The sequence below is a fragment of the Bufo bufo genome, chromosome 6 (assembly GCF_905171765.1).
Source record: "Bufo bufo chromosome 6, aBufBuf1.1, whole genome shotgun sequence".
In the NCBI taxonomy this organism is placed as follows: domain Eukaryota; kingdom Metazoa; phylum Chordata; class Amphibia; order Anura; family Bufonidae; genus Bufo; species Bufo bufo.
Window position 1 is genome coordinate 268172415 of NC_053394.1, and position 15615 is coordinate 268188029.

The window sequence follows — 15615 nt, forward strand, 5'->3', positions numbered from 1 at the left end:
AAGACTGATCCGTCTTGGCTATGTTAGTTAATACAAACGGATCCGCTCAGAACGGATCCATATATGACGGATCCGCACCAAACGCTAGTGTGAAAGTACCCTTACCTGCTGGGTGAGGTGTCTGACAGTGGTTTATCCCCCCACTGAAAACACATGCACGCTCGGCCAAACCAGGCATGCATGTGTATGACAGCTATTGTAAGTGTATGTATGGACCCCTTTATATACACGGCTTATGAGGCAATGGAGAAATTGAAAGAGGAAGTTTGCTTTAACAGGAATCCCATCCATCTGTATCATCATCATCACCACAAATGACTACTTTAACGAGGGATTAAGCGCCACCTACATATACTGATCGATTCGGCTGACTGATCTGCTACGATAGCAGATAATGGAGACGATGAGGAGGAATATAATGAAGCATCACTTATTAATGTCACTTTTGACTTTAGCATTGTCACCGAGGTAATCATTTCAGGTTCTAAAATCACCCCTGTATCTTCATGTGGCAGCAAAACTTCAATTAAAAAAAATATATACATCGTGAGGAACCAACGATTCGTTAAGCAACTCATTCACAGCATAACTGTTCAATCGCTATAAAATAGAGGAATTTATTTCTGGCGGCTTTTCACACTATACAGAATCACGCACGTTCCTAACCGGGTCGGAGCCAAAAGTCCATCAACATACACGGCAAACTAAAGCCCCCGTTATTTCTCAGTAATGATATCTGTATACCATTCAATATGCACTGTATCCGGAAGAACGAAACCAGGTGAGGTTACAAGAAAAATGCTAAGAATCAGAAAGTACAAAACAGCAATGTACAGAAAGCCTAGCACACGGGGCGACTCGGGCACATAGAGATCATTATTAATTACAAATTGAGTTTACGTTAAAAAGATTTGGCAGAGACCTCCGGCGGTACCATATTTGTTAGAAAAATCGGATTCATTTGCAGCCGTAAATGGCGTGATATGGCTACTGTCAGCCTGCTACAATCCAGTTGTTAGGGAAAAACTGCCTGACAACCTCATCCTCTTGTGTGAAATTGCATGGAATTGTCAGACAGCATGTCCCTAGCAACCAGTCTCTCTCTCTAATTACTCTCTAATGTTCAGCTAAGGGCAGAGTTGCTAGTGAATGGAGGATGCACAAGAAAGGTTGGTAGGACACAAACAATTACTTTTTCTATCTCTTGGTGTCCCATTCACATGTCTGTGGTGTATTGCGGATCTTCAATACACCCGGCCGGCACTCCCCATAGAACATGTTCTATTTTTTTGCGGAGCCGCGGCCCAGAAGTTCGGGGCCGCTCTCTGGAAATGCGGATGCGGGGAGCACATAGTTTGTTCTCCGCATCTCTTCCGGCCCCATAGAGAATGAATGGGTCCGCACCCGTTCCTGATATTGCGGAACGGATGCGGACCCATTTGCGGACGTGTGAATGGACCCTTACTGCTGAAATACACTTCAGGCAGCGAGCTTCTTTAGAGGGGTTATGCCTCTAAATACATTCTACATTTTTCAAACCAGCACCTGGATCTGCATACATTAGTAATTGCAAGTAATTAAACATTTACAATAGCCACTGAGCTATTCAATGAAATGTATCTGTATAGCGCCACCTGCAGTTTGTTCTTTTCCTTTTTTCTTGTCCACCTCACTGAGGTGGTCGCACGTGCTCAGTTCAAATCTTCATTTGGCACCAGCCATATCTACTGTTGGAAGCTGTGGCAGTTACAGGGAAAGAGCTACTGCAGAAAAGACATGCCCCCTTAAGAGCCAGTCTGAAAAGAATCTAGCAGAACATCTGGAGCAATGAATGGGGAGATCCCTGGATCCATGTGAGGTACAGGGCTGGTTCTAGATGCGTTCAGAAGAGATTGGCATGTACTATATGATGTTTGTTTGTCATTTTTTACATCAATCATGGCAACGCTAATGTGGACCAACGCTAATGTGATCACAGAGACAATTCCCAACTAACAGGTATAATTCCGGACCAGAATCCACGAGTCTGTTCGTGGTAACCAGTGCCTAACGGTCTCAGATTTGCTCAAGCGATAAGCTGGTTTTCCAAGCCTACGTAAAAGCCACCAATGTGTTAATGCACTAAGCCATCCCACTGACTGATCGTATAAGTGTACCCAACAACGTTCACCATCATAACTGCTCATAGTGTCTGCCCTATCAGCGCTCCTTGTGGGTGGGACTAGGGGCATCTTGACAAGTAATGTGCATCTTGATTGCCTGGAGGATTTACTGTTATAGGCACTGGGAGGTTCCTCAATTTGGTTTTATCTACTCATATTCGGATATACAAACTCCTCAAAAGCAGCAATGAGAGGTAAAAAGTAGAATTTCATTAGCATTCTGCAACAGTTTTTATAATTTACAAGCTGATAAAAAAAAAATTATTAATTTTGAATTCTGAAACACCGATTCCACATTAGACTCAAAGTAATAGGTCCTAGAAATCAGTAGAGTAGCCGCTGCTTGCTAAAGGTGACCGTTATCTAGTTGTGTTGCAAGGAAAACATTTGCCTGAGTAGTCCTCTTGCCTTCTTCAAAACAGTTTCCTCTTCATGACGTCTGTAGGGCGCAAGTTTCGCTCTAAAACCAGGACCATGTTCGTGACCATGTTCTATAAAACCAGAACCGGACAGGAGACCAAGAAAGCTCAGCTTATTAGGTCTTTGGATACTGGACTGGATGCAGTGAATGGATGAAGTAAACAGGTTTTGCAGGCAGACAGGGTGGGTGACCATGGCCCAAATGTTCACTGCCTGTACAGAGTGCAAACAACAAACTTACGTATTGCATTGTTTTGTTGATTATTTTCTTCCTCTTTGCCGACAAAATATTAAAAAAAACTGGAGAAAATTTATAAAAACACAGTAGTGAGTGGTGTAAACCAATGTACAGGAGAAAAGGTGGCCAAGTAAGTGCTTTCAATCTGCAGTTTTTCTTGTCAGTCGTTTCAGAAGTGACTCAAGACAGCGGCAGCAGTCACGTAGACACATTGTGACTCCTCGGTATGCCAGCATTAGTCGTAGCGGCCCTTTATCATCATGTTTAACAAAGGACCAACCTGGAAAAAAGTGACAGATTCTTAAAGTGAAAGGAGGATATTTTGCAGATTGCAACTGTAATACAATATTTTCCGGTCTTTCCTGGGCCATTGTAAGTTGAAACCAGACTCAGGTCCAACCAATCAACATGGTCATTTGTATTGGTTGTCTAGTTTCTCCTCCTTACAATACAGCGCGGTACTACATCTCCTGTACTACTGCCCTCTGTCAGGCCAGGGGGAGCTGCTCCTTTGGGCATTAGGTGGGGGCGGCTCCATTTCATTTTTCTGGGACACCGTGTACTACAAGATCGTGAGGAAGCTCCTGTCCTCATCACAGAAAGTTTCCAGCATCTATTACTATTACTTATTATATGTAAGGACTTGCAATATCGATCTTAGTTATCTGCTAATTTTTCTTAAAATCTTCATTTCCTCTTATCTTGGGATGACATTTTGGAACAAATTGAACGTTTTCTATAATATAAATACATTTTATTTTTCAGAAAATCAGCAGCCTATACGATTTTAATTGTTTCCGGTTACATCGATAAGGCTAGGGGGCTGAATTCCATACAAAGCACCTTATCCTGTTCTGCCACCAACATACTAATGTAAATCTCTACTGCCTGTTGCCCCCACTAGGGGGCACAGCTCCATTTGGAGTCACATGGCACATTACATGACCACTTGTTTCTGGGGAGTCATGGAGTGTATGCTGCATTATGCTTTTCAGAGCTTACAGAACAGGAATTGTCAGCATATTATTAGGCTCAATGGCCAGCGCGAAAACTGCAGAATTTTAGTCATAGTCTTAAAGTATGTCGTATAAACTGTCGTATTTTATTTTTTTTGAGTAATGGATTGTGGTGATTAATATCTCCTTGGTGGCCCTATTTCAACTTTTCACTGTGTATTCAATTACCCCTTAATTCCACATTTTAGTTCCCTCTACTGCCTACTTTTACCTCTGCCTAAAATAGGGTTGCTAGGCATGGTGTGCAGAAGCAGGCTGCGTGCAAGGTCAGATTACAGACAGCCAGGGACTGTAAGTAAATGACTAAAGCCAGGTCCTCCTCAGCAGCTGATAACAGTGCCTGGGCTGTGTGCACTTCTCCCTGTCCCTGTGCTTTGCAGGCGCTCCCTCACTCAGCAGAGCTGAAGAATGCAGGGTTGAAGCAGCGCAGACCAGGGAAGGGAGATCTGCCATCTGCTCAGTGTATAAATGAAAGCAACATGTGGTAAGAGGACCCCTTTGGGATGCAGGAGATTAACCCTTTAGGGGGAGGGCTCTGGTTACTGACACTTTTGGGGGGCTATTGTTACTGGCTAGTGAGGGCAGGTGGGATTAGCCTCAGGGTGAGGGCAGTGGCGGCCATCTTAACTGAATAGTGAAATTACAGTTTTATGCAGACTGGTTGCTAAGGGCTGAATCTTATTAAATATGGGGTAAGTCAGTCTAATAGTAACTGATTCTGGAATATCATGTTATTAGTAACTACATATATGAAAATTGAAATTAGGGTCTAAATGTGACAGTTATCCTTTAAGGTCCCTTTACATGGCCCAACGTAGCAAGCGATTGTCGGGACAGAACTGTTCTTTCCTGACAATCACTTGCTCGTCAGTGGAGGAGAAAGCTGTATTTACATGGAGCGATCTCCTCCACAGTATGGGGAGGAGAGATCGCTAATGCTATCACTCATCCCCATATAGAATCATTGTTTGCCAGCAGCAGACGCTGTTTAGACGGCACGATCTGCTGTCGGCAAACGATGATTTAGGCGTCCACACTGTCCAATTGTGGACAAGAACAGGACATGTTCTATCCAAGGAACGGATGCGGACACAAATATAGGGTTGTCTGAATAAGCACCTTATTGAATAAATAATGCTAATTTGCATAATCCCTATATAATGTCACTTACCTCCTGTGGGTTTCCAAGGGCTTCTCCTAGCATTTTTTCAATGTTTCTCATTATTGCCACCTTCTGGTGTGCTTTCAGTGGGTATTCTATTCTTTTTGGAGTCGGCGCACCCTATTTACATCGGGATCAAAGTGAAATAAAAGTTTAAAAAGACAAAAAGAATAAATGTATTGGTTGTTACTTTAAAGTCAGGCCCTGGTAGATGTGAAGCTGGTTTCACATTAGCGTTTACTATCTCTGGCAGGGAGCAGCCTGTTGGAAATGCTTGGATCTGGCACTGCAGGAAGCTACCGCATCACCATCTCGCCCCTTAGACTATAATGGAGACTTGTGGAGATCCAGCCGCAACCTGGCAAATAAGCCAAAAATCTGCCGGGCGTTTGCGGAGTTGTGGCCGGATCTCCACCGATCCCTATTATAGTCAATGGGGCCGGCGAGTGTCAGGTAGCATCACGACATCTCCGGCAGGCTGCTCCCTGCAGCAACAGCCTGCCGGAGATGGTAAAGTGTGAAATCAGCCTTAGGTAGGTCTGGAAACCAGCAACTATATGGCAAAGCTCATGTCATTTGCAGATTTTAACACTATATTATACTTAAAAGGGTTTGTAGGATCTCACTGTTACTAAGGCGAGATGAAAGACAGTCCCGATCACCAGCCGGCCGGGAAACAGCAGTGCTCAGGCACCTGCTGTTTCACTAGCTCCCATTGCGGTGTATGAGAGCTACTGAAACAGAGTGGCACAGCAAGCGATGCTGTTCCCCTAACTCAGACACTGCACAGATTGCTGTGCTACGCTGTTTGGAACGCAGCCAAATGGAAAGGAAAGCATTCTGGTGCACTCCGTTCAGTTTTCTCCCCATTGACAATAAATGGGGACAAAACGGAAGCGTTTTTCTCTGGTAATGAGATCCTCTGCTGGATCTCAATACCGGAAAGGAAAAACACAGATGTGAAAGTAGCCTTATAGAGGTGAGTCATGAGCTCAGTTGTTTCTGTAATCCTCTGCCTGCGACGTACAAATGGAAAGGGGTTGGGGAAGCCCCATTCTAGACATAGGTCTAGGCCCTAGGCATTTATGGCACATTCTGGGCATAGGTTGTGGACAAGCCCTTTAATAAACACTGCCCAACAACAACTAATGAATTGTCAGCTAAGTGTAGATGAGTACATTAAATATCCATAAAACATACCTTGTACCAAAAATTGACTGTAATTGTTGTCCCTCCGTCCATGAGTGACTCTATATGGTGCCACCTGTAATGGTAACCGTATTTCACAACTCAACATAAAAAGGAATGCTTTAACTTTAATTACATAAGCTAAGCGAGCTAAAATCTGGACATCGTAGTGTACAGGAGCATGCAAAAGTTTGGGCACCCCTGGTCAAAATGACTGTTACTGTGAACAGTTAAGCAAATTGAAGGAAAAACTATTATTTTTTTCATCATTTTACATTTTCAAAATAACAAAAAAAAGAAAGAAAAGGGGCCTGAAGCAAAAGGCCATCTTGCATGCATTGCTCTTTTAAGGTTTATCCACAAATTTTCAACGATGGTCAGATCAGAGGACTGTGAAGGCCATGGGTGCCCAAACTTTTGCATGACACTGTATCTATGAAGGTCCTTGAAACTGATCATTGACATTATTTGCCATTTCTGATGGGGTGGGATGGATATAAAATTGTTGTTTGAATATCATCAATTACCCTTTTTTTATACATAGCGTTGACTGTAGTCACATTATTTGAGCCCTCTGGCGAAGGTATGCGGGAATACTCTTGACTTAGGGCACTTTCACACTAGCGTTATTCTTCTCTGGCATAGAGTTCCATCAGAAGGGCTCTATGCCGGAAAAGAACTGATCAGGCATATCCCAATGCATTCTGAATGGATAGAAATCCGTTCAGTTTGTATCAGTATGCCTTCCGTTCAGTCACTGTCAGGCGTTTTGGCCGGACATAATACCGCAGCATGCGGCATTAATTCCCATTGACTTGTATTAGTGCCAGATTCAGCATTGCAAAACAACTGAAGGACGTATCTGTCCTTCCGGTCTGCGCATGCGCAGACCAGGAGAGCTGTGAAAAAGACTGCAAAACGGATCAGTCCTCCCGCATGACAAGCGGAGAGACGGATCCGTTCTTGCAATACATTTGTAGACGGATCAGTCTACAAATACTGTAAGTTGTCACACTGATCGGCGGATCCGGCAGGCAGCTCCGATGACGGAACTGCTTGCCGGATCACACTAACGCTAGTGTGAAAGTACCCTTAAATGCCTTTCATCCTGGTCCCTGTCAGGTTGCTCAGCCATGACAAAGGATCGCATCACTACTATCTATCGTAGAGCAGAGTTCCTACTCTAGAATAGGTAGTACTGCAGTGACCGTAAATGAGAAGGTATGTTGGCAGGCTGGATTTCTGGAGGCCATTTTGATACATTCCGAGCAGATCCCTTTAAAACACATGGTAAAATCTACCTATTGAAACTAAAATGAAATACGTTGAGATATTCCCTTTAAAGCAAACCTCTTACCAATACATTGGGATATACAGAACATCGCCAGGCCCCACAACGATCTCGTAGCCATGCACATTTCTGAAGTTAGGAAACCGCTCTAGATCAGGGTTCTCAAAGTCCACCTATCATGTAGAGAAAAGAAATGCATGTACATATTAAAGGCTGGAATGTGCACCTATCCCTCCAACAGCCACAAATGGTACAAAAGGGCATAGCAAGTGCATGCGAGACTGGTGGAACAGACACTTTAGATATGACGGCAGGCTTGATCACAGTACCCTTGATGATGGATGTTACTGTGACTTTCAGACCCCAGTGACGATATTAGTTGAAGAAGTAGAAGACTGTGTGGAGGCCTATAGCAGATGGCAGTACAGAATAAATAAGTGATGTCACTGACCAGCACCTACCCCTTCACAGCATTTTGAAGCAGCGGGCAACACAAATATGAAAAAAAGGCAAGGTAAATACGTAAAAAAAAAAATTAACCCCAGCTGCTTTTAAAGTTTTTGTCCTAGGAATAATTTTAGGAAATGGCATAGAGTGGGTGAAAAAAAAAAAAAAGCGTCTCGAGTTGCCCATCCGGTGCCAATGCTTACTGGGTACCCGCTAGTCTCTATTAACTACTACCTCTACTACCCATCTCAATATAAAGGAAATGCCAAGGAATGGGTCGCCGCTATGGCCAATGGCTGGCTGACAAGCATCTCATGGGTGTTGAAATGGGACCAGGAACCAGGGGAACGTTGAGGTGAGTAGTCTCACGTTTTTAACCCACTATGAGGCCTATCCTAAAAAATGATTCCTCACTGGTCAACACTTTAAAAACGATTTTGCAGGAATGATTTAAAATGGCCGCCAGCAACCTGTCCTAGAATGTGAGGAGGACTGGTTGCCACCGCTTGCAGAGCTGCCTGGGGGCGTGAGACGGCAGGACCTCCCTACACTCTACACTGCTGAACAATAGATGGTAATGAAGTAATCCTGCCAATGATATGTCATCAGAGCTGAGAAGCCTGACAGAAAACTCATCATTATGTAGTATATGCAAGTGCCAGAGAGTAATATGTAGACGGGTCCCATCCCCTCACCACCATAGGCAGCTCTGCAAGTGGAGGCAACCAGTCCTTTACACATTGTAGGAGAGTTTGTTGGCGGTCATCTTAAAATCATTCCCAAAGAACCCCTTTAAGAAAGGCATCTATGAGAGGCCTATGAGCCAGAGTTAAGGGTGCTGTTCGCAGCTCCCATCCATAGTCCCTGTAAGGGTAAAGCCACACGGTAGAGCCCTGCGTGGCATGAACCACAGGCCTACTGCTATTCAAGTAACTCATTGAAAACCGACTGGTTTTTCATAATGCATTGTTAATGGCCGCACAGATACTACACGGCTGGTAGCAAAGCACAGTGAAAAAGCTATCCGTTTATAATGAGTAAGGCTTCTTTCACATCTGCGTTTTTGCTGGATCCGTCATGGATCAGCAAAAACGCTTCCATCATGATAATACAACCGTCTGCATCCGTTCTGAACGGATCCGGTTGTATTCCCTCTCAAATAGCCATGACGGATCCGTCTCCACTGACTTACATTGTGTGTCATGACGGATCGTCTTGCTCCACATCCCAGGACGCACTCAAAAACGCTGCTTGCAGCACTTTTGTGTGCGTCATGGGAACGAAACGACGCGGAACGGAATGCATTCTGGTGCACACCATTCCCTTCAGTTCAGTTTTGTTCCCATTGACAATGAATGGGGATAAAACTGAAGTGTTTTCCCCTGCTATTGAGACCCTATGACGGATCTCAATAGCGGAAAGGGAAAGCGCAGATGTGAAAGTAGCCTTACTTGAATACTGGTACAGCTTGCAGGGTTGTATGGTTCTCATGGCATCACAGCCACTATTAAGGTGCACTGTGTGACTGTACCCTAAAACACATTAGTGTGTGTGGGGGTGAGGGGGGCTTAAAGAGGAGAGTGATCCTAGAATGCATACATACAGTATATAAACCAGTTTTGGACCACCCCTTGGAGGTCCAGCAATTACCTTTGCAAGGACTTTTCTGAACGATCTTGCAGAATTAGCAGCTGTAGGAGCAGGGAGCCAGCTGTCAGTGACAGCCAGGTCCCCATAGAGAAGGAAGAGGCTATTTTATACTGTCCCTGCCTGTTGTGTATACAGATCAGGAGTTGGCAATGCTGGCGATTACCTCTGCAGTGAGCCTCAAACAGCTTCAGGGGGGCTGTATGCCCCCTGTAACTGGGGCTAATATGTGAGCCCCTAGTTACAGTAGATATCAACAATAAGAAAACAAAAAGTAATGTTAAAATGCCTCCCAAAGCTCTTGTATGACCTTATGGGGCAAAAAGTATAAAATTAAACAATAACAAAAAGATATATAAAAATGTCAAAAAATTGTTTTAAAAAGGCATTCAGAAGCCCAAACTGCAGCTTTTAGCCCCTCCAACGGCAACTAAAAACTTAGGGGATGATTTAAAAAGTATATTAGTTGCACTTTGTGCTATTAAAATTTAATTATTTTTTTTTACACATTCCCGGGAATTAAAAACAAAAACAAAGAAAAAAATATATAAATAAAGCTCTGTGAATCACTGAAAACAAGAATAAAAAATGAATTAACCCCTTAGTGACCGGCCTGTTTTGGGCCTTGTGACCAAGTATTTTTATTTTTAAAACCACTGCATTTCAAGAGCTATAACTTTTTTTTATTTTTCTATTGATGTGCATGTTTTCTGTGGGACAAGTTGTAGATTTTACTGGCACCATTTTGGGGTACATACACAGTAACTCAATGATTAACTTGTATTAACTTTCTGGGGATGGAATAGACAAAAAGAAGGCTCTTCTGCCATTGACTTTTTACATTTTGCGATGTTCACTTTACTCAGCAGTACTTTACTCTGAGTACGGTTAGTGCGATACTATAGTTTTTTTTTACATTTTGCTACTTTTGCTTAATAAAAGAAAAAAAAAAAAAAGGGTGGGGGGGAGAAAAGAAAATGTTTCTGCATTGCTGCATCCCAAAATCCATAACTTTTGTTTTATTGTTCTCTTGACGGAAGCTATGCAAGGGCTTTATTTTTGTGGGATGACTTGCAGTATTCATTGGTACTATTTTGGGATACATAAGAAATTTTTATTGCATTCGAATCCATTTTTGTTCTGGCATATAAGCAAAAAATGGCAAGTCTGGAATTGGTTTTGTTTATGGCGTTTACGGTGTGGGGTAAATCACACGATCATTGTATAGTTCAGGTCGTTATAGATGCTGTGATACCAAATATTTTTATTTTTCCATTTTAAAACATTTTCAGGGAAAAAGGTGGATTTGACATGCAATCATTTGATTGCTTCCATAATACACTGTACTACTTATAGAAAAAGGTGAAGTTCGGCTTCTAAAATGTTAAATTTTATTTCATGCGGTTAAAACTTTCCATAAACAAGATAGGGTACACGTTCTACGCGTTTCGGACCACATCTTGTTTATGGAAAGTTTTAACCGCATGAAATAAAATTCAACATTTGAGAAGCCGGACTTCACCTTTTTCTTCAAGTTTTCCCATCCGAGTCCAGGGTGTGTCTGTGCTTCTCAAGTTATCTATGCAAGTGAGCGCTGCTCTGTTGTAACTACTGTACTACTTATGTTATGTACAGCTAGACACCCGCTCCACCCTGTACGGAATGTACGGGACACCCGCGTCCGGCCTGACTCGCACCGCCGTAAAAAGGCAATTGTTTAGGTGTGCACCATATAAAAGTTATGGCTTTCCAAGATGCATGTTCTAAAGAAATGGAAAATGCTTCTGCTCAGGCAGGGGAGTAAGTGTCTCGCTCTTGAAAAGCCCAGATTTGCTTTTTGTGGGCAAACCATAACTAGCAGTGCCAGAATGCATATCATTAAACCCACTCATGAGAGGGAGGAATCCGATAATGGATTTATGGAAATCAAATTCCTCCCAGCCATCAGCTGTAGAAGTGACTCCATACAATACACGCCTGAGGTTACCTTTAACTTACCAACATTGAGGAAACACAGTTTTACAAGATTGACACCTAGCATTCTCCGTTTTATGATCTTAGATGTAAAGTTGGTTAACACGCTGTCACTTTAGAACAAAAATGCCAGGCAGCTCTTCACTCCTGTCACTATAACGGGATGCCACAGTCGTAGGCTATGTAAACATTGGCATTCTGAAACATGAGAGGAGATGAGTGCTGGCTACATGTAGACGCTGCAGGTACCATATACTTACACTGCCTGCCAAGTGACGCCAACCAGCCCAGATTGTCCATTCAAGGTGTCACATACGTTAGATATGCCGATCATTTTTTTAAACTTGCCAGTTTAAGACCAGGTTATTTGGCCTCCTCCCTGACCAGACACCTTTTCCGTATATCTAATATATAAAGCTGAGTGAGTGTATGTATGTGAGTGTATGTGTGTGTGTGTATGTATGTCCGCTAAAGGAATCCGTACCGTCGTATTTACAATCACAAAATTTGGCACACAGGTACATCTGGTGTCCGGGAAGATTTTAGACCAGGTCTCAGCTCTCTAGGACGTACCGTTCGTGAGATATTCCCAAAAAATGCATTAGCCAATAGAAGCTTGTTCACATGACCCTTATCAGCCAATAGAAGCTTGCAGGTCCTCCAGCCTCCAAATACACATTTTTACTCCAGGTTTCCATAACAACCCAGCCATTTTTCTTCACTGCTGTAGGTCAGCTTTAAAGGAACTCTGTCACCAGGATAATCGCTATTGAAGTAAAGCCATAGTCTAATAGCACTTAGTACCTTATTTCCAGATGTGCCTTTGTTCCAGCAATAGATGTTTTCTATCTTCTGTAAATCCAGTTTATTTGGAATGCAAATGAGCCAGTAAGGTGCCCAGAGGGGCGTCACTCTTGCAGGAAGGAGCCCAGGCACGCCTCCTGCCACAATGTGTGCACCCATCCCTCCTACATCACATTCAAGCCATTCCCTGCTCCCAGCATGAGGGTGGGCTTGGGCACTAGCAGCAGGCGTGCCTGGGCTCCTTCCTGCAAGAGTGACGCCCCTCTGGGCACCTTACTGGCTCATTTGCATTCCAAATAAACTGGATTTACAGAAGATAGAAAACATCTATTGCTGGAACAAAGGCACATCTGCGATTATCCTGGTGACAGATTTCCTTTAAGGGGCAGGGCGCTGTGGTTGACACTGTTAAGAGAGCGGAGTGCTGTGGAGGTCACAGTTCAGGAGGCAGGTAGGGTGGCCATTGAGGCCACCCTCAAAAGACGGACTTAAAAACCCCACCCCCAGGTCCCGCTAAGACACGCCCTCGGCCGGGTTAGGCCACGCACGCCCTTCCGCAGCCAATAGGGGTTGAAAAATTGAAGGTAAAAATCTACTTCTGATAGCTGGAGGGGTGGAAGGGAGGGTGACTTTCTCCCTGCAGCAAAGTGCTGCTGTCTGAGAGTGAGCTGTTAAAAAAGACATCCCTGTGTCCGTCCAGGCCCTGCGCCAGACGGAGGACAGGGAGTCTGAAAGCCGGACTGTCCTGCCTAAAACCAGACCTCTGGCCACCCTAGGTGCAGGCTGCTGTGGAGGTCACAATTAAGGGGACAGTCCGCTATGGAGGTCAGTGTTAAGGTGCAGGTTGCTGCAGAGGACACTGTTAAAGGGAACCTGTCACCTCCCAAAACCATCCCAAGCCGTCAGCAGTACCTGCGTGTAGCCAGCAGTGTGTTTCTGATGATGCCTTTCTTCCTGAAGGCAGATGCAGCAAAAGTACTGAAAACGTTGTTTTATTCCCTGCCTGGCGCGCTTCTCCATTTAAGGGGGCGGGTTATTCTGGAAATCATTGTTAACGAGACGGGGTACTGTGGAGGTCACTAATAAAGGGGCGACCGCTGTGGAGGTCACTGTTAAAGGGGTTTTGCCATCTTAGACAATGGGGGCATATTGCTATGATATACCCCCATGTCTGATAGGAGCGGGTCCCACCTCTGGGACCTGCACCTACAATATGAACGGAGCGGTAAAATGAAGGGTGGGCGCACTGCGCATGTGCAGCCGCCCTCCATTCATTTCTATGGGGCTGCCGAAAATAGCCGAGCGCTGGCTCGGCTATTTCCGCCTGCCCCGTAGAAATGAATAGGAGCAGGGGCTGCTTGTGCGCTTCCATTCACTTCTATGGGAGCAGCGGGGAAATCAGGGGTCCTCCAGCCACAGCTCTCCCGGCTCCATTCTCATTGTAGGTGCGGGTCCCAGAAGTGGGACCCGCACCTATCAGACAATGGGGGCTTATGCCCCCATTGTCTGAGATGGGAATACCCCTTTAAGGGGGAGGGCGCTGTGGATGTTACTGTTAAGGGGGCAAGCCGCTGTGGAGGTCACTGTTAAAGGGGCGGGGTACTGTAGATGTCACTGTTATAGTGCATACTGTCGATTTTAACGACACCCACAAACATCAAATGAAATAGATGATTGATATATATATATATATATATATATATATTTATTTATTTATATTTTTTTAACATCCGTTTTTGAAAGCCATGCTTTTCTGTACATCAGGCTTTATTTTTTTATGAAATTTTTATTTTAATATTTTTTGTTTCTATTTTTCATACCCGGTAAATTTTAAAAAGGAGGTAAAATATAGTCTGTTTCATGTTTTTTATTTTACATCACAAAGTACAAGAACACTTTTTATATTACCTTTTCATTGCAGTTATTTTGATATAAGAGAAATATAGTTTACATTGCAGAAGCAAGGCTAGAAGCTGCTGTGTGGGCTAGTGGTGGCTTTTTTTTGGTCATAACTTTTTTTTCTTTTATTGTTGATTTCTCTTGTAACTGGGGCTGAAGTAGCTCACTGCACAGCTGATCTGGGTCTGCTAAGACCTAGCAACTTGGGCAGTCACATAGAACCCAATGATCACATCAATCGGAGCAGTAAATGGTAAATACACAGCGGCCATTGAATATGAGTACATAGTGATGGGGAAGTAGGGGGAGTAAAATGAAAAATCTGTGCCTTCTCTGTGGAGAACTTTCATTGGCAACTGGCTCCCAGCTCCCACAGCTGTACAATCTCTGTGCAGCTTCTAACTTTGGAAGGATGTTTAGAAACGACCTTGCAGAGTTAAATGCGCATTTATAGTCTAGGGGTGGTCCACAGTGTCATGGTGTCTGAGCTGCAGGAATCACGTTATAGAGATGGGGGAGCGAAGTAGACTGATAGACAAGTTTCAGGGAATTCTGCTCATTCTGGGCTTTTAAATCAAGGAGGTGGTCCTATAGGTTATTGACAGCCTTCACTCTATAACTTTGTATACAGAGATGGCTGTCAGTCACTGATAGGACTGTCTTCTTGACTTCAAAGTCCAGAATGTGCAGGAACATGAATAAATGAATACAGGTTATATTAAATCATTTCCCAGAAAACTATACATCAATCTGCTCAGCTCCTCCTGCTCTATAACATGATGATTGCAGACTGCACTACATTTTTTCCGCCACGGCCAGTGGGTGACTGCTGTGTTAAACCCCTCAGATGCCAAAGTCAATAGGGACCAAAGCACCTGAGCATTTAGTGAGAGGGAGGGGGTTCTCTCTGACCCATGATTAGCCCCCCTGTCCCTGTGGCCTTTTGAAGGCTTCCAGACCGGCCATTGTCATCTTCCTATTAACCCCTTGGTGACCACCCATACGCCTTTTTACGGCGGTCACTAAGGGGCCTTAGGCTTTTTTACGGCGGCCCAGTCTAAGCGCTTCACGGGTGTCCCGTGCAGCGGGGAACCGGCTCTCACATGAGAGCTGCGGACCTGCTCTAACAGCCCGGACCAGCAGGAGTGCCAATCTGGGCTGTTTAACACTTTACATGCTGCGGGCAATGGCGCCCGCGGCATGTAAAGTGCTGACAGAGGGAGCGGACTCCCTCTGTCTCCCATTGGCATCCTGCAAATGCGATCGCGGGGTGCCAATGTGTGTGAAGGCTGGCAGGGGTCTGATGTAGGCCCCAGACCAGCCTTTAGTAATTTCCAGCAGGCTGCGCCTTTCTGGCGCCATTAAAA

General features: G+C 44.2%; 1 protein-coding gene across 1 annotated transcript in view; it reads right to left on the reverse strand.

The window, feature by feature from the left end:
- Positions 1 to 2350: 2350 nt before the first annotated feature.
- HIF1AN (hypoxia inducible factor 1 subunit alpha inhibitor) overlaps positions 2351 to 15615 on the reverse strand; it is a 34272-nt gene continuing 21007 nt past the window's right edge. Inside the window, exons 5-8 of the mRNA XM_040437156.1 lie at positions 7544 to 7650; positions 6199 to 6262; positions 5008 to 5118; positions 2351 to 3100 (exon numbers count right to left, since the gene is read on the reverse strand). Coding sequence (XP_040293090.1) covers positions 3056 to 3100; positions 5008 to 5118; positions 6199 to 6262; positions 7544 to 7650 — 327 coding nt within the window. The 3' untranslated portion in view covers positions 2351 to 3055. The remainder of the gene's footprint in view (positions 3101 to 5007; positions 5119 to 6198; positions 6263 to 7543; positions 7651 to 15615) is intronic.